General features: G+C 36.4%; 2 protein-coding genes across 12 annotated transcripts; one reads left to right on the top strand and one right to left on the bottom strand.

The window, feature by feature from the left end:
• On the bottom strand, window positions 1-16,344 carry LOC311439554 (DPY30 domain-containing protein 1-like). Of its 10 annotated transcripts, none has more exons than XM_084525389.1 (8): window positions 16,148-16,344; window positions 14,835-14,990; window positions 14,513-14,635; window positions 13,020-13,100; window positions 12,026-12,118; window positions 11,350-11,383; window positions 10,396-10,454; window positions 1-5,272 (listed from the first exon to the last, which is right to left on the bottom strand). In XM_084525389.1, the coding sequence occupies exons 2-8, from the start codon at window positions 14,979-14,981 to the stop codon at window positions 5,102-5,104; spliced, it is 708 nt and encodes a 235-aa protein (XP_084381515.1). In that variant the 5' UTR covers window positions 14,982-14,990; window positions 16,148-16,344; the 3' UTR covers window positions 1-5,101. The 10 variants fall into 10 exon arrangements, with proteins under 10 accessions (XP_084381515.1, XP_084381513.1, XP_084381516.1 ...); XM_084525387.1 differs by having other exon boundaries at window positions 14,835-14,987; window positions 16,148-16,309; XM_084525390.1 differs by lacking the exon at window positions 16,148-16,344 and adding an exon at window positions 15,508-15,633 and having other exon boundaries at window positions 14,835-14,987.
• Window positions 15,644-18,684, top strand: EXOSC3 (exosome component 3). 2 transcript variants are annotated; one of them, XM_084525385.1, is made up of 4 exons: window positions 15,644-15,961; window positions 16,043-16,192; window positions 16,829-16,980; window positions 18,389-18,684. In XM_084525385.1, the coding sequence occupies exons 1-4, from the start codon at window positions 15,659-15,661 to the stop codon at window positions 18,588-18,590; spliced, it is 807 nt and encodes a 268-aa protein (XP_084381511.1). In that variant the 5' UTR covers window positions 15,644-15,658; the 3' UTR covers window positions 18,591-18,684. The 2 variants fall into 2 exon arrangements, with proteins under 2 accessions (XP_084381511.1, XP_084381512.1); XM_084525386.1 differs by lacking the exon at window positions 18,389-18,684 and adding an exon at window positions 17,285-18,380.
• The last annotated feature ends 5,227 nt before the right edge of the window (window positions 18,685-23,911 follow it).

Here is a 23,911-nt window from a genome sequence, read left to right as displayed (position 1 = left end):
CGTATGTTATTACTTAAACAGCATTAAACCATCCTGGTATGTAATAGTTCTGTCTTTGTCAGTTTTTCTTATTAAAGCATTTGCTTGTGTTATGTCCTTATATGAAGTCCTGCTACAACAGAATCATAAACTCTCTATGGGTCCTCCATAAATGATGAGATAGAATGGAGCCCTATTTCATCTTCACCTCACATTGCAAAAAGCCTTTTTTTTAGTTTGCAAACATGATACTGTATAACTCCAGATTTTGCTTATGATATTTATGATAAATTTAACAATTTAACCCATTCATTGCTAAATTTATGTCCTGGACAGGAATGGAAAATTCTTAAATTATAAACGGGCTCCCTCAAACCTTAGAGGAAGCCATCTATGTATTTTCCTTGCATGTTTTTTCCAGCTGTCATGGTCAGTTGAGAATGACTGTCACCTGCCGCGTAACAAAGCGCAACCCTGAAGTTCAATTGCAAGGGGTGTGATCATACATCAGATACATACAGAGCCACAGTTCCTTTCTGAGCAAATAGTTAGGACTCCTTGTTGTTAATGACAGGTCTAATCACCTGTCCAGAGTAAATCCCTTTACAGCCACAGATCTTTATCTCAAAAACAATTTGGCTAGGGTAATACAGCAGTCTTCCAGCAGCTTGGGATCTGTACAATCTGCATTTACATGTCTTACGACATTATTAGTGTATATATGTAAACCATTAGGATTTCCTCAGTACCTTAGGAAACAGACTGATACATTCAAATAGCCATTACCCAACAGTTTTTGCTGCAGTGGTTCATAGATGTTTACAGTACAGGTGGTCTTTGGACTTTGAAACAAATATTGACTCTAGTACATGAAGTGAGGTTGCAGGAACCTATTTGCAGGAACACAGTTGTGGAATCCCTAAGTGCTGGCTTCCTGACAAGGAACATTAGGTTAAATTCAGATGCTTTTTATTTCTTCTAGATATGTAGTGCAAGAAAGGACCTTTCTTTCATATGGTATAGGACTAAAATTACTTTTCTTAATCATTTACTACTCAAAAATCTTCATATATACCTGCCCTATATGCACAGTGTATAGAATCATAGAATCCTCTATGTTGGAAAAGAATTTCAAGATCATCAAGTCCAACCATCAGCCTGACCTACAAAGTCCCAACAGTCGGTATTTGCAGTTGTAGCTCATTTATGCTCACAATGAGAATATTTGCATACTGGAAATTGCTTGATCCAGACAAACACATTTACTTGTATACTCAGTACTAATCTAGTCAACAATGCACAGCAGAATTTTACTTTATTTTTGCATGACTGAAAATGACTGCACAATGCTGTAAACTCCAGAATTAAGCTTATGTGGATATCTGGAGAAAAAAATACAACATACAACCAACAACTTCGTTAGTCATTACTCCTATCCGAGTTAGGTTATTCACAAGTTTTCAGAAATACTCCCACCATTATCGCTACAGAGCTCAGATGCACTACCAGTGCTCTGGGATGTGCCGATTATGTACATAATCCAATTGGTTCCATCTTCCAGAAACACCCCCAACCTGACCTTGTCACCAGTTGGTTCATCCAGGCTACCATTCAAGTAGCAATTTCACATACTTGAGCTGGACAAATACACTATCAGACAGCAAACATCATTATCTTTCATCTGTGTCTGAAAGACTTCACTCCAACTAGTCATTTAGCAGTTTCAAATAAACAAGTCTTAAATAACACACAGCCAAAATGTTCTTAGATGTGTGCCTAACCAGAGAACATTAATGGATGAAGGGCACGTAACATCAACCAACACAAGAGCATAAACGGTACTAGACAAAAATACATACAGTAACCGGAGCACATAAAAATTTTTACGGATTACTATTTATAGATGAAATATAGAATGGAAAAATTCAATACCACCAAAATATCTTCAGGCTTATAGACATTGTTGCCATCTCAAAGTTTTGAGAGCCCAGTGTTTTGCAGACTAAATGTCTCAGAATTTTTTCCGGTATATTTCAGATTTGTAAATAAATAAAATTGATTTCTCAAGACAAGACAAATAAAGCCCAACATCTATTACTATATGCTATTGGCATTTTAAATTGCATTCCAGAAAGGTTGACTTGCAATTTCTTGAATTAGTTTTGAAATACTGTATTGAGAGGAAACTCTGCGGTATGGCAGCAAAAACTTGTAAGATGCGCAGTGCAAGGAATCAGCCAGCCACCTCCCCCATATGTTTTGTTTTCCAAAAAATTATTAAAATAACTAGGCTAAAAAATGTTTCATAGACAACTAGAAAGGAATGACAAGGGTTAAGAGGTCTACATTTTTTTAATATGATTAAATGTAAACATATATGCACACATTTTTTTCTACAGCGTGAGAAATTTCTCCTTTTTCTCCATTTCTAAACAAGTATTTTTTCATCACAAGCTGATTGGAAGCACTTAATCATGACAATACACAGAAATGAGATATATGAGCTGAAGGTGCTTATAAGAAGTAGGCTCTGAACTATAGGTGTGCTAACAGCACAATTGAGTCCTATTCTCCATGCCATTATTTTTGCAACAGAATGTTTATCACAAGTGAAGTGTCAGTAATATCCTTTTAAAAAGAAATTTTTATTAAGTCACATGTAGGATTACCAAAGTTGAAAAGTATAAAAAAAGAAAAAGGGTAATTTATTGATCTTTGCAAAATTATTAGTTACAAAAGTATGTGCATGCAGTGGTTTCTTACTCCTCGTGTTGTAACTGACATCCTAGTCATTCCCTATTGGAAAACACAGTAAAATCAAAGAATGCTAAACCAACCCAGACACCTCTGCTAGAAGATGTATAAAAATTTATTTATTTATTTATTTATTTATTTATTTATTTATTGTGAGGACTGATTTTTACTTTCTGCTAAATGATCTGCCTGAAAAGTAAAGTGGGATTTGTGAGGTGTAATGACCTCTTGCTTTGATCCTTAACAACAGGAACATTTTTAACAAAGAGAAATGTCTACGAATGTCACACCTTTCCTGTTGGTCTGAAACATACAAGGACCAAAACTAACAACAACAAAAAAAGACTATAATCTGGTGTTAGTGTTCACAATGTAAATTAAGACTATAAACTTCAGAATGTTGTTCTTAAGGATTGATTTATTTTTTTTTAATTTCTGCAATGCATTCAGTTTATGCTCATCACTTTACTCCAAAATCACATTACTCCACACAACGGACCAGTGACACTAGAACTTCTCAAGGAAGCAGACTATAGCCCTGTAAAAGGAAACTGAAGCCTGCAGCTCTTGTAGGCAGGGAAGAAGGAAAAAAATAGCAGCTACACTCTTTACCAAGCTGAACATTACCCTACAAGGGTTGTTGTTCTTGGTGCTAAACAAGTGCAAGAACTGCTCTTAGGCAGTTCTCCTTCTTCTAATATTTTCTCTTCTCTTGACTTTTTATCCCTTCAGCTCTTCATACAAATAGTTTTGTATTACGAGTGCTTAAAATCCCAATTTCACACCATTCATTAATTCTGTCTCCTAGGCAGAAGGTATTTTATTTTGCAAATTAATACTGAAAATGGCATCTGTCATAAACCAACTCCTCAAAGACATGCTCTTTTCTGTACCTCTAGAAATCTTGGCTAATGAGAAAATTAATACTATGCCCATACTAGAGTTTATTATTAACTACTTCCCAATTGCTATCAATGCCTTAGAATCCCAACAGCATTGGTCAGAGAATGAGGCATTTAGAGGTTTTCGGGTGATCAGTTTTATTTTACTACCTCTCCACCTTTGCAGCACCACAAAATGTGTCGCTGGGATTCTGTAAGTCTTTAGAAGTAAGGTCAGCAAAGTGATTGCAATGTGGAATTATCTTTAAGACATGTGCACACATTCCCACACAACTGGCACAAATGTTTTACTGGGACTCAAGTGAGAGTCCTGCCAGTAAGTTCAGTAAGCACAGACCTATCTCCTTAGACAATAAAGTATTCTCTACACAGAGAGAAAATTAGATTTCAAAATTCATTTCCAGATTTTGAATTCACGTATATTTGAATCTATTCAAAACAGAAGGTTTTACGTTTACAGTTCACAACACTGAAATACTACAAGTAATAAAATTTTATCTTAATAAATTTGAATTACTTATCCTCCCAAGCAAAGCAAAACACAGAATAGTCAGTGGATCTTTTTTCTTAAAGTTTACATGGTCTTTGCAAAATAAAAGAAAAAAATAGTATTGGTGTACTGCTGCCAGCCGCAAAAGCCTCTATGTGTACAGGTGGAAACTTTCGTGTAGTCACAGAATAGCATGGCAACAGTTGTAGCTGCTGTTTGGCATTTGAAGAACATTTGAAGAAAATGAAGAAAAATGGAAAACTGCCATTCTACACTTCGCTGTATTTCAAGAGTCAGCCCAAATATTTAGGAACATACAGGTCCGTCTGTACTCTCCTGATTTTTTGTGCCAAGCAAAGCTTAGAAATATTCTAGGACAAATTCATTTATCATGTAACTGTGATGAGTTTCCAGGTGATAGACTAAAATAATAATATATATATACAAAAAAACAAACAAACAAACAAACAAAAACAGAAAGGTCACAAAAGAGGGGTAAGGAGAATGTTACCGATGGCCTAGGTCTGAGCAATGGTGAAAACCTCAGTTCTAAATATATTTAGGGTCTTTAGAAACACACTCTATTGAGATAAGAATAAACAATGTTTCAGAAGGATGACTTATAGTTCTTGTTGAGAAACTTGCCTGAATAGTTTTAAAATACAAGCAAATACAGTAACACATAGCTCAAGCCCTAGAGAGAAAAATAATAGTCATACATTTTTCCTATAGACTCCACTTATATAGACACATATGAGCACTGAAAAAATGTGGAAGAACAGCTGCCTCAGAACTTCACAGCAGTCCCAGCTTTAGAAATTTTCAGCTGTCAATGCCTAAGGGTAACTTTTCAGTGCAGCTAGGTTTACAATGAAACAAACAACAGATCCTGTTTCCAGGGTTACAATTATCGGTTAAATAAATAGCTTTTTTTAAACTTATCTACTAAACACATCAGTGGCAAAACCAAAATTGCTTAAGATAATAATGACTCAAATACAGGTGTGTCTGCATGCAGCCAGTCATTTCTGGAAGAAACTACACTCAGGAGGTGGGGTAGAAATGGAGCAGAATGATTGGAGAAGCCCAACACACTCCCAGGAATGTGACTTGAAACTGAGCAAAGGGGAGCTGCAGTGCCCTGCTGCTGCAATGGGAAAAAAATATTGTCAGAATGTTCCCTCTCTCCCACCCTCCTTGCCACAATGAATCTTTTCTCTTCTGCAGTGTCTTCCCCTACATATAGTTTGAATCAATCAATTTTCTCATTCTAAAATTAGGTATAATAAAAGTTTAATAAGTAAGAGATGAGTTCTCAGGGGTAGAATTCATGCTTACAGTAGTAGAGAGCACAACCCTCTTACTAATGATTTCAACCAGAGCTTTTTCAGCAAATTCAGTGAGAACAAAATTGAGATCCTTAAAAGACTCCTTCCTCAGTGCAACAACAATATATATATATATATATATATATTTTTTTTTTTTTGCTTTATTTGTTTCAATCAACAACAACAAAGAAATCAGCTCTATTTATTACAGAGCTGGAAATTTGATTCTGCTCATTAAAAAGAAGTAGACTAACCAAAGTACTTGATCAAGTTCAGACATACTTCCTCCTCCCCCAGAAAAAGCTGATGTTCTTACCTCAAATCTGCAAGATCACATCTACATTATACACAAACCACTGAGTAAAATCATTTATTTTGTCCAAAGAAACATTTACTGAACTCTAACGCCCATGGGTTTTACATCAAATTAAAATAGTATGTTTTTCACACCCACTTTCCCAAGATTATGGGAAAAAAAAATCCTTAATAATAGCATCTCCAATTATTATATCCAGGAATGACTACATGCAGAAAGTAGCAAAATCTCCTTCTGAGAGTTTGTTAAAGGACTCCTAAACCTTCTAAATATTCTTTAGAGAGTGTAAGGTAATTCAGATAAGTTTCATATGGTATGTCTCATTATTTAATGTTTATTCTAAATCGAGCCCGAACTTCACATAGTTGTTTAAAGTATGTTTGAAATTTTAGAATATGCCAGATCTGAAACTGACGAGGAAGAATACTTTTGATTTTTAGTGTAGTATATGTTTCTGTGTCACTACTGAAACATCAAAACAGCCTTTTTAATAAATAACAGCTTGAATAAGATTAACTAGCAAGAAACCAATGCTGAGCCTTCTCTACTTGTTAAATTACTTGACTGTTTGTCTGTTGCTCTACTTTCGGTTAATAATACAACCACACTTGGTATTAATAATAAAATGGCAAATGGCTTAATATAGTCAGTTTTTGTTGTTGTTTTTGGTTTTGTTGGTTTGTTTGTTTTTTAACCTCAAACTCATGAACTCATGTTCAGACAGTCAAAGGACTACTCTAAGAAACTAGTTGTCACAATTTTTTTTTCAAAATAGCCATTGACTTTAGGTGCCATATAACTGAGCATACAATGGAAGCACTGAGCATCTCCATAAAGGGCCCTAATGGATATAATCGTTCATGACGTAGCATCTTCTAGAATAATTTAAAAGAAAAATTGGTGTAAACCTCAGCAAGTCAGATCTACAATAAACACTAATTTTGGTTTATGATAATGATGAATACACAAGTTAACAGAGAAGATCCACAATATTTAAGCTGGATATTCAACTGAGAGCTCTCAAATTCCTTGGATCAGAGCCCTCTGCTTCTTAAAAAAGTTCACTACACTATGACATCTCAAATGGTATCTTCCTCTATCTTGCCTTTCTTCTAGTAGTACTAGCCCAACAATATCTATGTAAAAGTTTATAATAGTATAGTTTCTTCCATCATCTGAATTGAAACAAATGCAGAAGTACATAGCACAAAGACTGCATGAGTGATAATGGTAATGCCAGAAACCAAACAAACCTAAAAAATAAATAAAACAAAACAAAACAAAATAAATTAAATTAAAATAATAAAACAACTGGTAAGATATTTTAAAATTTGCATCAGTCCGTATCAGTAAAATCAGGATTAGCCTCTCTCTTCTAGCTGTAGTTAACAGACAACACTGTTCTTTATCTAACCTAAGAAAAGGAAAACTTCACAGAGGTAAAACAAATAATAGCTGACTTCAAATGTAAGTAAACTGTATTAGCAAAGTTCAGAGTAAATCAATTTTGCATTTAATTCTGACTAATTCCTCCAACTCTCACTGCCATTAGCAAGTTGCTGTGAAAAGCTCTTGCTTACAAAAGGATATGTTTCTTTAGACTATGAAGGAAAATCACCTATCAAAAGAAAGGGGACTGTTTACTTAATAAAGCCTACTCTGTTAAATGATAACATAAAAATGTGCCTGCTGCAACATATATTTTTCCTTCCAGGAGAAGTTTCTTGCATTGCAGAGCTGAATTTCCATCTTTATGAACTGACTGGCAGTTGAACTGATTCATTTTGTCCTATTTTGGGCTTCATATCTGTTTGCATCCTTATGCTTGAGTATTGCTGGAATGAGAACAGCTGTGATTGGGAACATCACTATCAGCACATTCTCTGGAGGATCTGTACTTGGGGTCTTTTAATGGCCCAAAAAAGTCTGCTCCTGGTCTGAAGAAATGAAAAACTATAATTTTGTAATCTTCTGTCAGTACTTATTATGATATTTTCACCAACATTTTCTATTATCTGCCTCTGATGGAAAAGAAGGCTGTAGCTTAACTTAGGTAATTTCAGGGGTTTATGTTTGTTTATTTGTTTTGTTTTTCAATATACAACCTTAGATTTTATGCAAAAGTTAAGTAGTACTACCACTTCTGGAATCACATCATCTGCGGTAACAATGGAACAATATCTTCCTCCTTGTCTCCTGTTCCAAGCTCTAATCTAGCTATGCTCCAAAGACTGAAGTTCAGAAAGAGAAGTCAATGATTTTAAGCTGTCTTCATTTCCCTCCCAGCTTAGACAACTAAGCAGAAGTCATCCCTGTTGTATACTATAGTAACATTTCCAAGTTACCTACAACTGTTTTGCATCTTAAGACAGTATTGAACCAACAATACTTTACCCTCTTATCCCGTATCTAAGATAAGAATTCCTATAAAGCTGCAGGAGGCAATCAGTGCACTAGGTCTGTGCACATCAGATTCTGAACAATGGGAATTATCTTGAATGATATTTGAACACCTTATTTCTTCTTATGTACTTTATGTACATGATCAGATTAATATAAATACAAAGGAATAAGTAAACTGTAATCTGCCTTTTTATTTTGACCCTTGCTAGAAGAATTTTCTGATAAAAGTTTCCATTTGAAAATTCAAATGCTATCTAGAAAGAAAATGAGAAATAGCAATGGAAAGATCACAAAGAAAAAGTCACAACTAAAACAAGATGAAACAAAATGACAAATAATCATGGATTGTAACAGGCACAGCCGCCTCTATTTTTTTTTTTTAAGGATGCACTCTAGTGGACACACATATAACCAACTCAAAGGAAGATACAAGTGTTACGAAAAACTAGACAATGAAAGTCACTTGTTGGAATTAGTAATTAGAATTATTTACTAGCATGTTTAAAATCCCGTCTTATAACTTAAGCATATGTCCTACCTAAATGTGAAGGCTGAAATTTTCATAATCAACATATCTAAATAACAAGATTTTTGGTTAAATTTGTTTAATTTTTGTTAGGTTTGTAAAATTAAATCAACATTTGTAAATATTTACACCTGGGAAATGCCATTTTTCCCTCTTGGGAAAATATATGTCGTAAAAGGCAGATAAACAATTAGTAGCGTCTGCAATCAATGCAAATCAATGTGACAACAAAGAGGGTGATAGCATTTTTTTAATAATGGCCAACAACTTTATTACACGTAAGGAAAAAACTATATATTACTATATTAAAAATAACAGTGCACACCTTTTTAAAAATTGATAGGATTCTGCCTAGTATGAGCTACATGAACAGAACAGTTACTTAGGGCAGAAAAATACTTATTACACGATTGACCTTATTTATTACATGATTGACCTTTGCCTATTGTGTATACCTATTTTTAACATTTTCCAAAGAGAAAAATCTTAAAGCTAGCTATAATACAAATGAATTAAAGTGAAACTTCCCAAACAATTCTTTCATCCCACACTTGGAATGGCAAATACATTAACTATGCACTGAATTTGTAACAAAGAGTATCCCATCATACAATATTGGCAATACCCTGATGTTAATTGTCCAGTAACCCATGTTATTAGAAGACACTGAGATATGAAGATACTTTTTAACCAAGAAGCAGAGGATTTCTCAAGGCTGGTGTGTTTTCCATTTATAATAAATACAAATGAAACACTCATTGCAACCTGTACCAAGGTATTGGTGATTACAGAAAATTGTGATAAGAATTAATTCAATCTTTAAGGGATATAAAACTGATTTTTAAATAGATACTGAAAATATTAAATATTCTTCCAAAATTTTAGATGTGGAGCTTTGAAAACCAATAATGGTATTTAGCAAAGATAATCAACACAGACATAGTTTATTAACTTGCAAATTCAAGACAAATGCAGAAGATTATTTTAATATCCGATTAACCAAACGGACATGTAGACACTTGTAGCTCACCTAATATCACACAATAACCAGAAAGGTTTATCTGAACTCCAGAGTTGTAACACCTAGAGTTACAAAAAGTACCTCATGATTTCTGTGTTAGACACAGACGTTTTTTTAGTACACCTGTCTACTGAGTGAGAAGGTTACTTCTAGATGGCATAAATCTTCTGACTAAATTTTTGCATTTAGTCTGATGTATAGAACTCTCTCTCCATCTCCTGACATATACATATATATCATGCTTTCTTAATATCAGAAACCTTTCAAATTCTTGTAAAGTTTCTTTGATCTTTTGCTTTTTTTTATTATTGATTCAAATTAGCATATTGTTGCCCTTACTCCAAAACAACCTTGATACAGTAATATCTATAAAATCCATATGAATTTTAGGTTGTTACTCTCTAAGAATCAGTGGGCAGTAAGTAAAAAATATATTTACTGCTTTCATCACAACTCCAGTTTTATTCCTTCAAGTCATCCATGACAGCTACTCCAGTTTAAGAGCAAAAGGGTAGCATGGCATGCCAGAACCAACAGACTTCATATACACAGAAAGCAAGGAAACTCAAATGACAGGTATGCAAATCAGTTCTATATATAAAATACATAAATTAAGGCATTGCACTTCAATTAATAGAAATATGATCAGCAAGCAATGAATAGAAAATATATTTACTGCTTTCAGATTGGTTGGGAATTTTCTTGTTCTGATTCTGCTGTGACATCTGTTGCAGTCTAAAAAGAACACAAAAAGTTCTATCGGTCTATTGGTTGCCAACATTAACTGGATTTTGTCAAAAACAACAACAACAACAACAACAACAACAACAACAACAAAGATTAAACAATCACCTGACTTTTATTATAAGATCCAGTAAGTCTGGTTGAAGTATTATGATTCTGAGAACAGAACAGTTTCAGCAGTACAGGTGTATATTTTTTCATTTTATATATCTGTTCTTGATTTGTATTTTAATACAACAAATGTATCACTGGAAAAGCTGAAATAACATTGTCAAAGGACTACATAATCCAGCTTTAAACCATGTTAGGCATGAAAACTTTGAAAATGATACATACAAGAAGAAGCAAGTCAGTTTAGTACTCATTTGCACTTCTGGTTTTGCACTTCTGGTTTTGCAATTCACTTATTTAAGGACATATAAAATATGCCTGGAGCCTCATGAATAGTTTTTAATATTCCATTGTCAGAAAATTATAAAAATTAGGACTAGACAAGACCTTGAGAACTCATCAGATTTACCTCTTAGCAATATCAAGGAAGCTGTGAAAACCTGGCCTTAAGTATAGTCATAGATATATTCACAATTATATTTGGAAAACACTTATAATACTGTTTTTCACTAAAGTAACCCTAAGCATAAAGCATATTAATACCATAATTTTAAGTTCTGAGCTCAAATTATACTACCAATGTCAGAAATCAAGTGAGCAAATCAGTAAGGCTAAAAAAGGAAAAAGGAAACCTACCAAAATCTCAAATAACACCACTTGGAATACTCTAACTGAAAAAAGACAGACATAATATTTTTCTCTACAGTGAATGCACATAAAGTGGAAGATTTCACATGAGTTGGCATCAACTGTTAAATGTACTGCCATGACTTACAATACTGAAGGTTGACTGATGTCCTCTCAGTTCTCTGGATAAGTACAAACAGAAAACAAAAATACAGGTGTGCAAGTTGCGTGTATATCACACTTCAGTCACAGCTGTAGTACTGAAAGCAGTAGTCATGCCGGCATGGGGCTCGGACAACCAGAATCTCAGTGGGTCTTTGCCGCAATGAGCACTGTGCACTTTTAGTACCTGGTCTTTTACTTTAAACAGTTGCTCAGATATCTCTGCACAAGACTGCATTCTGCTGCACCAACAATCAGAACCACTCAGAAAAATACAAGTAACTTCACTCAAAAGTGAGTCATGTTTCGTGATTTAGTGCATATCCTGTACAACTATCTGTTCACATGGCCAAAGAAGGCTGCCTCCTCTCTGAGAATATTCATACTTTCATTTGTAGCACATCTGAATCCAAAAGGGCATGCATCTTAAATCTTGAGGATTTCGTCAGCCAATGCAGAGTGACTTTTAGAATGCCTTACCATGAACCAGACAACAGGCTAAGGACAGTTTAAATACTATGACCAAAATACCATCCCTTAAGATCATAGGAGAGAAACAGCACAGCTTGAACTACAACGGTCAGCTTTTGATATGTCAACACAGATAAGCAAATCCTTAAACATAATCATTTATAGTCTCCTGATTCTTTCTAAACACTTACCTCAAACTGTCCACCCTCGTCTAGCTCCTCAACTGTGGTTAAATTAGGTGCTCCCAGTCTATCTGTAAGTTCAGCAATTGTCTTTTCAATTTCCTGTGGTAATGAAAATGTGTTTTCAGTTAAAAGTATTCCATGTCATGAGTAATTATCTACAGTGAATACTTCAGATATGCTAAAATGACTTTATGTATTAATATAAAAAGAATATTTCGGATGCATGCTACACAAATGTGTTAGTCAATGGGGTCATTCCATACTTGTCTATACTATTTTTATCATTTGTAAATAACAGGAATTGTTGGTTTAAATTTCTCCATATTCATTTTTTCCTGTTACGTTCACAGTCATTTTTCTACAATTGCGCACTATCAGTATTTCAACAGTGCTCTAAAAACATGCATATCTCTAAAATATTGTGGTCCATATAAATTTAAGAAGTGTTTCAGATTTGAAAGCTTTACTGAGTTAGCTATGGCAATTATCAGTCTATATTTTTTACTGAGATAGCATTATATGACAATATATTTACATGGACCACCATATACACACTCCTGTTAGCATAAATTCCTGGGAACCACAAGGATCTTAGAATTAAAAGACATCTCAATTCCAGCCACAGTCCCTTTTCCAGGTACAGCAAATGACTTGGCATTGCCACACAGTAAAACATACTTGTATAAATATTTAAGTTAGATGTGTTTATGTTATAACATTTTCTCATACAAATTAAGCCAGATTTTGCAATAAATTTATGCTCTGTTCTGAACATAAACTAAAGAAACCTAACACAACAAATCAAAATTCAAGTATAAAACACAGACTGGAAGCAAGGGGTTGGACATTCTTTCCCAGTTTTCACGTTTTTTTTTTTTTTAATTTGTTTTAATATAACAACACTGGGTTTCTGCCTTGTGTTTTGTCTTTAGTGACTGCATCTAGAAAAGACATCTGATTAACAACATTTTTAAACCCTTGATTAAGCTTTGTTTTAAACCTCTTGATCCTTCTGCTGCAACTGCATCTTGTCTTCTTCATTCTGCAGCTCTAGCTTCGCCCGTTCTTCTTCCAACTGCCTCTGTGGTCATTTAATGAAGGGACAAATTAGAAGGAAAAAAGTGCATGTCCATTTTCCCCACCCCATTGCTTCCAATGTATTTCATGGTTGAAATATTAAAAAAAAAAAAAAGCATGAAACACACTTTTATGTTAATAATATAAAGTCCTCTCAATATCATCTGACTTCATCTCACAGATGAATCATATAGACTCAAATTTATGAATAAAAATGATAAGCTATTTAGATTAACCATCTTCATCAACCTTTACATTTTTCAGTTGGAAATATCTAATATAAAGTGTTCACTCTGCAAGCCCTATTACATCAGGATTTCAGAAACCACGTAATCTGAGCATTCATATTCAACAAACACTAGGGCCTAGAGAATACTGCTTGCTGTAGCATTTTGTGAACAGTTAGTACAAACATTGTCATGTTGTAGCAACTGGTTTCCACGTGCCTTTTCGGTGCATACAAAACAAGCCTGAGTACGTGGCTGGTATGAGCATTCTTCGTTTATACTATTTAACTTTACTCACTTAGCACAACACTTTTGGTATCTAAAACTGTAAATTCCATATTTTAAAAAAAGTGCAAGTGAAATAGATTGAACTCATCTTACACCAGAATTGCGCTTAATATGATCAGCTTACTTTTTAAATCACACTTTTGATTTGATCATGTGAAAGTGAAACAATTAAAAAAAAATCCAGTAAATACTATCTACATTAATTACAGCAGCATGCACAACTGAGGCTCTTGCATGCATGCTGTCTGACGCGGATGGTCATATTCACAATCCTCATCCATGAAGGACAACTTCAAACACAGATGTCATCTTTAGTTCTCATATTTCATGTCCACATAATATCACATAGTATAGGATTTAAACTACTATGTCAGCAGAACGCTCAAATAGCTAAGGACAGAATCAGGGGCCTCAGCTGCTTAAATATCCAATATTAATTAATTGATTCCCAACTATTTTCAGGAATCAATAATTGTGTATACATTCTCATTACCATTTTTTGCCTTACATTGAAATATCTTTGAGTGCTTATTACTCCTAGGCCTCCTTGCAAGCTTGTCAAAAGTTTTTGTACTGAATTCTAGCTTTATTTACACCACCTCTTGTTTGTAACGAACTACAGAAGACAGTCTACTTAAGTTATTTGTCACATAAGTTTTAAGGCATTTCCTCTTTACGTTCCTTCATTTTTTTGGTAACATCTTACCACATCGTAGGTAAGTTTTTCTTCCCACTTGCTGACAGGTTGTTTCATTTATTACTTAGAAAAGTGAGGTTTAAATACTTGCTTTATGTTACCTTTTTCTCAAAATCCGTATACAGAGAATAAAGGCATACTGAATACTACAAGTTTCTACACCATCATATGCTTTTATAATTATCTATTATTAATATTATTAACCTGACGTTGTTCTTCGAGTTTCTGCTGAATCATTAGCTCTTCCTCCTTCATTTTTCTTAACATTTCAAGTTCTTCCAGGGCTGCCTCCCGTTCTTTTTCCAGCTCAATCCTCTCCAGCATTCTCTATTTCAAAGGTAACACGGAATCAGTTAAAAAAAAAAAAAACATAAAAAAATAGCCATCAATTATATTGCCATGAAATATTTGTACAACATCTTTCCCATAACTTATATTACAAAATCTCTTAAATTTTCTGTGAGTTATCTCCAGACACAATCTGATATTCTTCATTTCATATACTATTTATCCACTATATATCCACCTTTTTTTCTTCATCTAAGATTCTCTTGTAATTATAAATCCAATGTGCCAGGTACTCTATTGGGTCTGCTGGGCGACGCTCTACAACCTCTGCCAGTCCCTTTGTCAGGCAACTTCCCAGGCATCTCTTCAGATATTGAGACTCCATTCAGATCTACTAACAACAAACAGACATACATTAGTCATCAATGCCAGAATTAAATTAGGACTTTTAAGAAGTATTGAGTCAGGTCCCAAACAGTGGATATAACATTACTCTTCGTATTTTATTATAGCTAATTTAATCGGGCAGTTAATAGAGGAAAGCTATTCAGATTTAACACTGCTTTAGTTTTTAACTGTTCGAATGATAGATCAATTACACTAAGAACTTTAGAGAAATGTGCTTAGTTGTGCGTGCCCCGCTCACTGTTTGGGCATGTAGCATTAAGAAACTGCTTGGAAATAAGGCCGTAACGGTAGGCCGGGAGGCGGCGGCTGGGCAGTCACCGGCAGCGGCGGGCTGTCAGGGTGGGCGCCCAGACATGCCCCCAGGTGCACCTCAGCTGCCCTGAGCGCCCTCACCTGCGGCCCCCACCCACAGCCGCTGCCCCCGGCTCCATGTAAGCGCAGCCCGGGGCCTTCTCCCCCTCCCTGAGTTCCATCCCAGGACTTGCCCCTGCGGCAACAGGCACCTGGCGCTGGCTGCCCCCGGCCGCCCCCCTCAGACCCTAACGGTCGTAACGGGCCGGGCGCCGCGCGTGCTGCCGCGTCGCTAAGCAACGGCGCTCGCCACGCGGCGGCGCCCCCCACGTGGCCGGCGACTGGAGGCGGGGCCCGGCGGCCATGGCGGAGGGCGGCAAGATGGCGGCGGGCAGCGGCAAGATGGCGGCGGAGGCTGCCGTGGGGCAGGTGGTGCTGCCGGGCGACGTGCTGCTGCTGCCCGCCCGCCCCGACCACGACGCCGAGCGGCTGCCGCTGGGCCCCGAGGCGGCCCCGCGGGGCCGCCTGCTGTGCGGGCCTGGCCTGCGGCGCTGCGCGGCCGGGCTGCTGGTGACCAAGTGCGGGCTGCTGAGGCACCGCCAGCCGGGCGGCGGCGGCGGGGCGGCGGCGGGAGGCGCCTACTGGGTGGACTCGCAGCAGAAGCGGGTAGGGGACGGGGGTCGGCGGGGAGGGCTCGGCCGGCCCCTCCCGAGGGGCCCCGGCTGAGCCGCGTGTGGCTGCCCGCAGTACGTGCCGGTGAAGGGCGACCAGGTGATCGGCATCGTCACCGCCAGGGCGGGGGACGTCTTCAGGCTGGACGTCGGCGGGAGCGAGCAGGCCTCGCTGTCCTACCTGGCCTTCGAGGGAGCGACCAAAAGGAACCGGCCCAACGTGCAGGTAGCGGGGCTTCTTCTCACCCGGGGGTGCTCGGCTCAGCCGGGCCGCAAGGCAAAACCGGCGCCGTGTTACCTCTTCCATGATGCTGCCAGCCGTGGATGCTGGTCATGCGGTAATGCTCGCCCCAAGGGGGCACTCTGAGGTTGTAAAACGAGCTCTTAACGCTGACGCTGGGAGAAAACCGGGTTTGTTTCATAACACCGCTGAAAACGCGGCACGTGCATGTCACTGCTTCTGCATTCAGCTGAAATACCATCGCCAGAACGTAAAATGGACTCTAAAGGACAACAAAATAAGCTGGTGTGGCTTTGTTGTGGTCCTGATAAGCAGTTACAAGAATAGGCTACTTAGACTTCATTTTTACCTTCCTTAAAGTCTGGAGAAGGTATTTCAAAACAGAAAAATACCTCCATAAAATAAAATGTGTTTTTTAAACATCTTTTAGATTCTAGGAGTGATACAATATTATTATTATGTGGAAAGTTGTCTTTAGTAGAAGAGAACAAAAACTACTCATTCATTCTTCTTTCACCAACTATTTTGTGTTATCCTGGATGAGCTTTATAAATTTAATATTTTTTATGAATGTATGGTATGATCATGTCTAATACTTTTTGCTTTCTGACACTGGTTTAGGTGGGAGACCTTGTTTATGGTCAATTCCTTGTAGCAAATAAAGATATGGAACCAGAGATGGTCTGTATAGACAGCAGCGGAAAAGCAAGTGGCATGGGAGTAATTGGACAAGATGGATTCCTCTTTAAAGTTTCCTTAGGTCTTATAAGAAAGTAAGTACCAAGAAAGCTAGTCATTCTTAACATGTAAGGTTGTAGTTTTAGGTTGAACATGCACAAGTATTTATACCCTGAGAAGTATGGACTAACCAATAATCAGGATATGAGTCGTAATTGTTCTAGTACATTTATACTAGTTTTACTGGATGGAAGATGCATGTATTTTGAGTCAGAAATAGCACATTTTTTTCCCCCTAAAGAAATCCAGATGAAGAAATCCATATAGTGTTATAACCTGTGTTTTTTTTTTTTTTTTTTTTTTTTTTTTTTTTTTTTTTTTTTTTTAAAAAAAAAAAAGGATCCAGCTGCCAAGGCAGTATAGAAAATACAACCATACCTGAGGGAATCAAACATTCAAGGTGTGGTTTCAGTATGTACTGTCTTGAAGCTTAAATAAAAAATTCTTTTTCTGATAAATGAGATTGCTGTCAGCTAAATTTACATCCCCCACTAAGTAGAGGGATCTTCTCTCATCAATACACTTTATTTTATAATTTCCAAAGAAAAATGTTGCCTTGAAATAAGGATACAGATAAATGAGAAGTCTTTTTTTTTTTTTTTTATAAAGCTGATATGTTAACTTCAGTCTTTGAAGTGTATTCCAAATTTTGGAATTACTTAGGTAATGCTGTGGTAAATACAAGATTTTTGTGACAATCTGAAAGTACCAGCTGATACAGGTAAATGATAGTCAAGCTTTGTTTTGGTGATAAAGGTAGTTGGTAGGGGGACTGTTCTTTGGAAAAGCGATCTTAAAAACATGAAGCAGCTATTTCACGTCTTGGTTTTGTAAATGATTTGGTTTGTGGCCCATCATATATATATATAAGTAAAGAAATAACAGTATATTACTGTTTACTCTTGATATGTTTGTTTTTCTCTTTGAAAAAGCTTATTGAAGCTTGACTTGACTGTGAGATGTGTTATGATACAAAACTAAAATGGTCTCAATCTAATTCTGTGTAAATATTGCCTCCTGAAAGAGGAGAAGGGAATTGTTGTTTGGAAAAACACATCTTTACCTTTGGTGTTAAACTAGTAAGTAACAGCACTTCAGAATGTTGCTTTGTCAAGCAGTAGTTTTAGAACTTAGTGAATTATAGAATTATTATAAAAGAAACAATTGGCTTTCAATTTTTCAAGTAACTCTTCTGAATCTAGTTAGAAAACCAGCTATAAATTCACAAGTGCTGTATTTTAAGTGCATATATTTTCAGAGGAAAATGCAAAATCTGATATTGTATGTCTGTTTTGGATGGATACGCAACTGGATCATCTTTTGGGGTAGTTACAGTAGCTCCCATAATATCAGTGCTGCAGCTTAGCTACTGACTGAAATAATGCATTGTTTATCAAATGTGAATGTTTACATTTTCCTTTATTTTTTTAATCTTATTTACAGGCTCTTGGCTCCCAAATGTGAAATAATTCAGGAGTTGTCACAGTTGTACCCATTTGAGCTGGTGCTGGGAATGAATGGAAGAATATGGGTAAAAGCAAAAACAGTTCAACAGACTTTAATTATAGTAAATATTTTAGAAGCCTGTGAGTATATGACTTCAGAGCAGAGAAAACAGGCGCTTGCCAAACTATCAGGAAATTGAGTAGAAAAAACCTTGAAGATTTGAGATAATTATAGGGTGTTTTGATTATTTTTGTATACAAAATATTTATATTAAAAGTGATATTCCAAATGAAGTCCTAGACTTGTTATTCTTCAATTACCTGTATCCACTCAGCTGGTCCTGCCTTTTTTAGGATTACTTCTGTGAACCCTGCCTGTTGTTGTGAATTTTGACTGATGTGGAGAGAATGCGGAGTCTATAAAAGCTTCTGTTAGTTGTGTTTTGAGGTGTAATTCCAAGTCTTTCCAAAAAAAAAAATGGTTAATTTATTAACTGCATATATTTCCTTTTACTTGTTAGTATTGGAGTTTCAAACAGTACATGTTTACTTGGGGGTAGCAGAAAGCATCCTGTAGGTCACTTGTTCTGATCAGGTGCTTTATGTAGTGATGAGTTGATTATTTAATATTCTTACACAACTTGGGAATAGAAACACAGGTGGAGAAATAGAAGAAAGTAATTGAGGGTGTACCAGAAAATAAATACAGGGTAGTTGAGGCAAGTGATCAGATAAGACAATGTATAATCACAGTGGCATTGCTGCTTTCCCTAAAGATAACCATGCTAACAATCTTAAGGGAATAGTGATTAGGATATAGCTTCAGTGGGAACGTTCTGGAAACTTGATGGCTTGAAACTTGATGGTGTAATGGAGCTAAAAATATACTTAATGGCAGTGCTGTTTGAAGTCACTTAGGACTCCTTTATAAGTGCTTTTTAAATAGTTGAAGTAAAGTTCACGGCAGGAAGAGCCATGCATTTCTCAATTCTGGATGTTTTAGATATGTTTAGTTACATCACAAAGATTTGATTCATCTATGCTTCATGTTTTACAAAATCAGCATCTGCAGATAAAGCTATATTAGGCTTCATTGTGTAATAGCTCTTCACATGCATATAGAGGAAATGCTGTTCTAGGAAGGATATGTCAGTGTATTTTACTGTATGAGTAGGTTGCTCCTGACCTTTTGAGAAAGATCCCTGGAGTAGTGGAGGTGGGAATTAACTGACACCTGCTTCCTGTGGGAGAAAAACTTGTCTGTACGCTGTAAGAACTACAGTGGTGAACGTAGCTGTTTAAGCAATTACTTAGATGTTCTTACACTGAATGCTTGATAAGCAATAGTTAAGACACTAGAAAAAATGATTAAACAATTTGAGGAAGCCTTAAAACTTAATTCCAAATGGAAACATTTTTTCCTACTCTATCTCATCCAAGTTCAGTCCGTGTTTTTTGATGGTGTGGTTTTCTTTAGCATTTTACTCCTTAAGAAATGCCTTCAGTTCAGAGCCACAACTCTGACTCATATGCGTAACCGGGGCTTCCCCGATTCAGTAAGAACTCAACTCTAATGGTGTTTGAGTGTAATGGCTACAATTCAGAGTTCTTTGCTTCACTGCCCTCCCTATTTAGCATTTAGGGTGCTGTTCACATGGCTTGGTAGGTCTTAGGTGTCTCTTCACCCGTTTCCTTTTCTGCTAGCTAAGAAGGCTTACATCCCATAAATCCTTTTAGGCTTATAAATGTCTCATGCTATGCATGAAGAGATGTTGTAATTTAATAAGGATTTCAGTTACTGTTCTTCCCTGGTGTTTTTTCAACTTAGGCTAATCAGAGCCCATGGGAGTGGTCTATTATTAGAAAAATAGGAGTCATAGGAAAAGCATTTGTCAAATGGGTGCTAACTGCTGCTTTTCTGTGTGAATGTTCTTGGATCATAATGATAAAACCACAAGAATTGGGAATGTCATAGATCACTTCCTGAAGAGTTGTGACTTGAAATGCGATTAGTCTTACCTTTTTTACCTGTCCAAACAACTTCCCCCCTCCCAGAAATCTGAGTTTTAAATATAACCTGCATGATAAATGAACAACCCATGACTTTAAAATGCTGCTTTTGTGGTGCAACATAGCAACTGGTGACCTTGAAAATGTTCTCCATCATTAGTGCTCTATTTCACACCACCCATTGTTCTGTCTTGCTGCCAACTGGTTATTACCCAAATATAACCCTAGCTAAATGAAGATCAGCAAACAAAAACAAATATATTAAAATTATGCCTGTATTAATTCAGTAATATGGTGTGTCCCCAAGTACCTGAATTTTACCCCATTACCAACTATTTTTAGTATTTACTACACTTAAGACTGACAATTTAAGCAGTAATGCAAATGGCAGTGGATATAGGAGGAAAAATGTTTAAAGCATATTTAAATGTTTCTAAAGAAGACGGTATTGGCTCTTTTAATCAGGAAAGAAAGCTGTATACATTCCTTAAAGCAATGGTTACATTTGACCAGGTTTACCTTATGAACAAAATGTTCAGGCTCCTACTGAATATTGACAGGACAATACACAGTCTGAATTTTTAAATTCTGAATTTTTGACTAAACCCTTATCAGAAGGAGTAACATACTTAATAGCTTGGATCTATGAGGGAAGCCTGATGTTGAATTACATATTCTGCTGGAAATGTTGCAGGAAGTTTTCACATCCCTGTTAAAGGCATATGAATGCATGTTTTTAAAAAATGGAGCTACCAGAAGAAATGCTGTGGATGTGAAATGTATGTTTAGTGGAAAATTTTCCTGTTTAATTTTTATGCATGATGTACATCCCTGTCAAATTAGGTTGTTATTTAAAGTCCTTTAAGATGCTGGATGAATCGACATTGTGTGCTATATTGCTTTTCTTTCAAGTTGTAGTGAGAGTTAACAAAGAAAATTAAATTTTGTATATGTCAATAGACACAGCACATTCCTAAAGATGAGCACAACCCCTTAAAAAGTTTACAATAGAAATAATGCATTAGAAATAGGTAGTTTGTGATCTTGCCTATGTTGACGTGTTGTATGGAGACAATAATTGCTAACGTAAAATACAGATTTGCAGTGTTGAAACAATGTGTGCAAATAAAACATGCTTGTTTTGCTTCAGCAGAAGAAAGTTGCACATACAGATAGTTCAGTGTGATAAGACGATTAAGAGCTTACCTCTAAGGCTATGGTTAATGTGTGGCTGTACCTCTTCTAGATGAGAAGTTTACTGCACCCTGATCATTGCTACCTTATAACCAGGAGTTACAGCTGAGGTTTGCTGGGATGTTTATTTGATTCCTAGCCAAGTTCTGTCAAAATGACACGGATTGACATCAAAGCTTTTCATAGTAGGTTTGTTTTGCTTTTCTAACCTAGATCTTATTTAACAAAAGAGGTCATGGAATTTTTGTCCCAGATTTTAAGTATTAAGAGCAGCTCATCTGCTACTGGAGAAGCCTAAATTTGTTAGAGAAAGTCCCATTCTGTTCTTTCATTCTTGAACAATTTTTGATAACAGCTAAATCAAGAGATTATACCAAACCTTACAAAATGGCCAACTCCAATCTTTGCATAAGTGCATATATTAAATACTATTATTGCTAGCTATATGGAACCAACTTTGTGAGATAAATTGTTTGAATGTTGAGATGAGCTGTCTTAAAGAAAATGTAGGGCACTTTTAGATGTATTAGAAGTAGCTTTGGCCTTACCATTGACTAGTACAGATTGCAAGATTATTAGAATTCTGAGATTTGTAGTAAAGAATGAAACCTGTCAATTTTGTCCCAACAAATTGAAAGAGAAAGCGTAGAAACAGTTTTGAGTGTTGGGATTTTAATGGAAACCATGTAGTAGTTGTGGGCAGTTAACCGGGACTGCTGCAGAATAACTTATTTTCCTCCAGTGCCTTGATCTCTCAAATATGGAGTTACTGCCTTTTCAGCGGTATCAGTGTGGGTATTTTGGGATGCTCAAGAGCTTGTTTTTGCCTGTAGGGCCTGAAGCTTGATCACTGTTCTCATAACCAGAGTAGTAGTTAATAGCAACTTTTTACTCAGTGTCCTCCCTAATATGAGAAGACTTTAAAAATGTAAACAGGTACAGATAGCACTTAAGTAAGCAAGATAAACTACAGGCCACCGAGATTCAATTTTGTTTTAATTTTCTAAGCAATGGAAAAAAAAAAAATTCATGTAAGCTCATTAATGACCTCACCAGCTTTTTCCAGAGGCGTTGGTTACCTATTGTAGTAACTGATAGGCTTTTCTGTGATTCAGTGTTTATTAGGCTGTTGCCAAAAGATTTGTATATGCATCTGTATACCCTTTAAGAAGACTTACTAATTCTTTCTTCCTGTTCTTGTCCAGATGGATGGTGTTGCACCAATCTTTTTTTTTCCCCCACTATGAAGTGCTCATCTCGATGAAACATTCAAAAGACCTGCAGGTCCTTTGGTTAATTCAGTGACTACCATGCCCTGATCTAACTTGAGATAAATCTGTGGTCTGTGTCCAGGCTGTTGATTGTTTTTCTTTCCCAAGAATCAGGATGAGGTTGAAAACAAACACCTTGTCAGTATGTACAGCCTCCAAGTGAGATGACTACTGCCTGGTCTATTTGAAACCTGTGTCAGCATCTGTGTAGATATGCCCTCAGAAGGAAATGGGTGAAAAGTTCAAGCTGTATTTTTGTACACGTGCATATTAGTCCAGACTTAATTAGTCTGGAAATCCTTCCACAGTCATAGGACCTAGATCCTGCCCACCACTGTTACCCCATTGCTTTTGAGATCCCCTATTTCCTGATAGAAAAGTTTTTTGTTTTTTTTTTTTTTTTTTATATAACCCATTTTGTCTAACAACACCCTTGATCTAAAGCTGATTTACAGAAGCATGAACCAACAAGAAACAGAAATAATTAACTTCTGATGTAGCACGCAGCTTTGTCATTCTGTACATGGAATGAAAGTTTCGTAATGCTAGGATCATGTTTTGGCATACTGGTATAGTGCATGCCAGATGACTTATGTACTGGCATGCTAGTGAAACTTAATTACATACACCGTTTGCAGAATGATACTCTTTCTGCTGTATAATTGCTATGCAAGTGAATTATGAAAGCAGGAAGAGTATGAGCTTTTTAAGGGCATTATTCAGTACCCAAGAACTAGAAAATGTTGGTGCCTATTGCTCTGAAATATTCTTTCAGCGTGTGTCAGGGACTTCTCTTTTATTCACAGGAAAAATGTGCAAATAACATCTAAATAGTTGTATGGACAAACTAAACTATTGAGAGGGGAAGACAGAAAAAAGTTACCTTCCCATTCAGGTTTCCTGCCAAAACTCCACTACCCTTCTAAAATAATGAAGGCAGTGGTAGTCTAATGAGGACAAAGAATTGCCACTTAACTCCACTCGCACAAAACAGTAACTTTTCCTGGAATGTGAGTGTGTCTGGAAACTTAGAGAATGCTAGATTA

This window comes from Aythya ferina, assembly GCF_964211825.1.
Source record: "Aythya ferina genome assembly, chromosome: 7".
Classification (NCBI taxonomy): domain Eukaryota; kingdom Metazoa; phylum Chordata; class Aves; order Anseriformes; family Anatidae; genus Aythya; species Aythya ferina.
Note: the sequence above shows the minus strand (reverse complement) of the source record. Positions and strands in the feature narration are given on the sequence as shown.

What these genes read in the sequence shown, in the direction of transcription:
- LOC311439554 (XM_084525389.1), bottom strand. Translation starts at nt 14,981, where the DNA reads ATGGAGTCTCAATATCTGAAGAGATGCCTGGGAAGTTGCCTGACAAAG. An exon ending in AACTCGAAGAACAACGTCAG is followed by an intron (nt 13,101 to 14,512) that starts GTTAATAATATT and finishes AAATGACCACAG; the next exon opens with AGGCAGTTGGAAGAAGAACG. An exon ending in TGCAGCAGAAGGATCAAGAG is followed by an intron (nt 12,119 to 13,019) that starts GTTTAAAACAAA and finishes TCATTACCACAG; the next exon opens with GAAATTGAAAAGACAATTGC.
- EXOSC3 (XM_084525385.1), top strand. Translation starts at nt 15,659, where the DNA reads ATGGCGGAGGGCGGCAAGATGGCGGCGGGCAGCGGCAAGATGGCGGCG. An exon ending in GGAACCGGCCCAACGTGCAG is followed by an intron (nt 16,193 to 16,828) that starts GTAGCGGGGCTT and finishes ACACTGGTTTAG; the next exon opens with GTGGGAGACCTTGTTTATGG. An exon ending in TCCTTAGGTCTTATAAGAAA is followed by an intron (nt 16,981 to 18,388) that starts GTAAGTACCAAG and finishes TCTTATTTACAG; the next exon opens with GCTCTTGGCTCCCAAATGTG.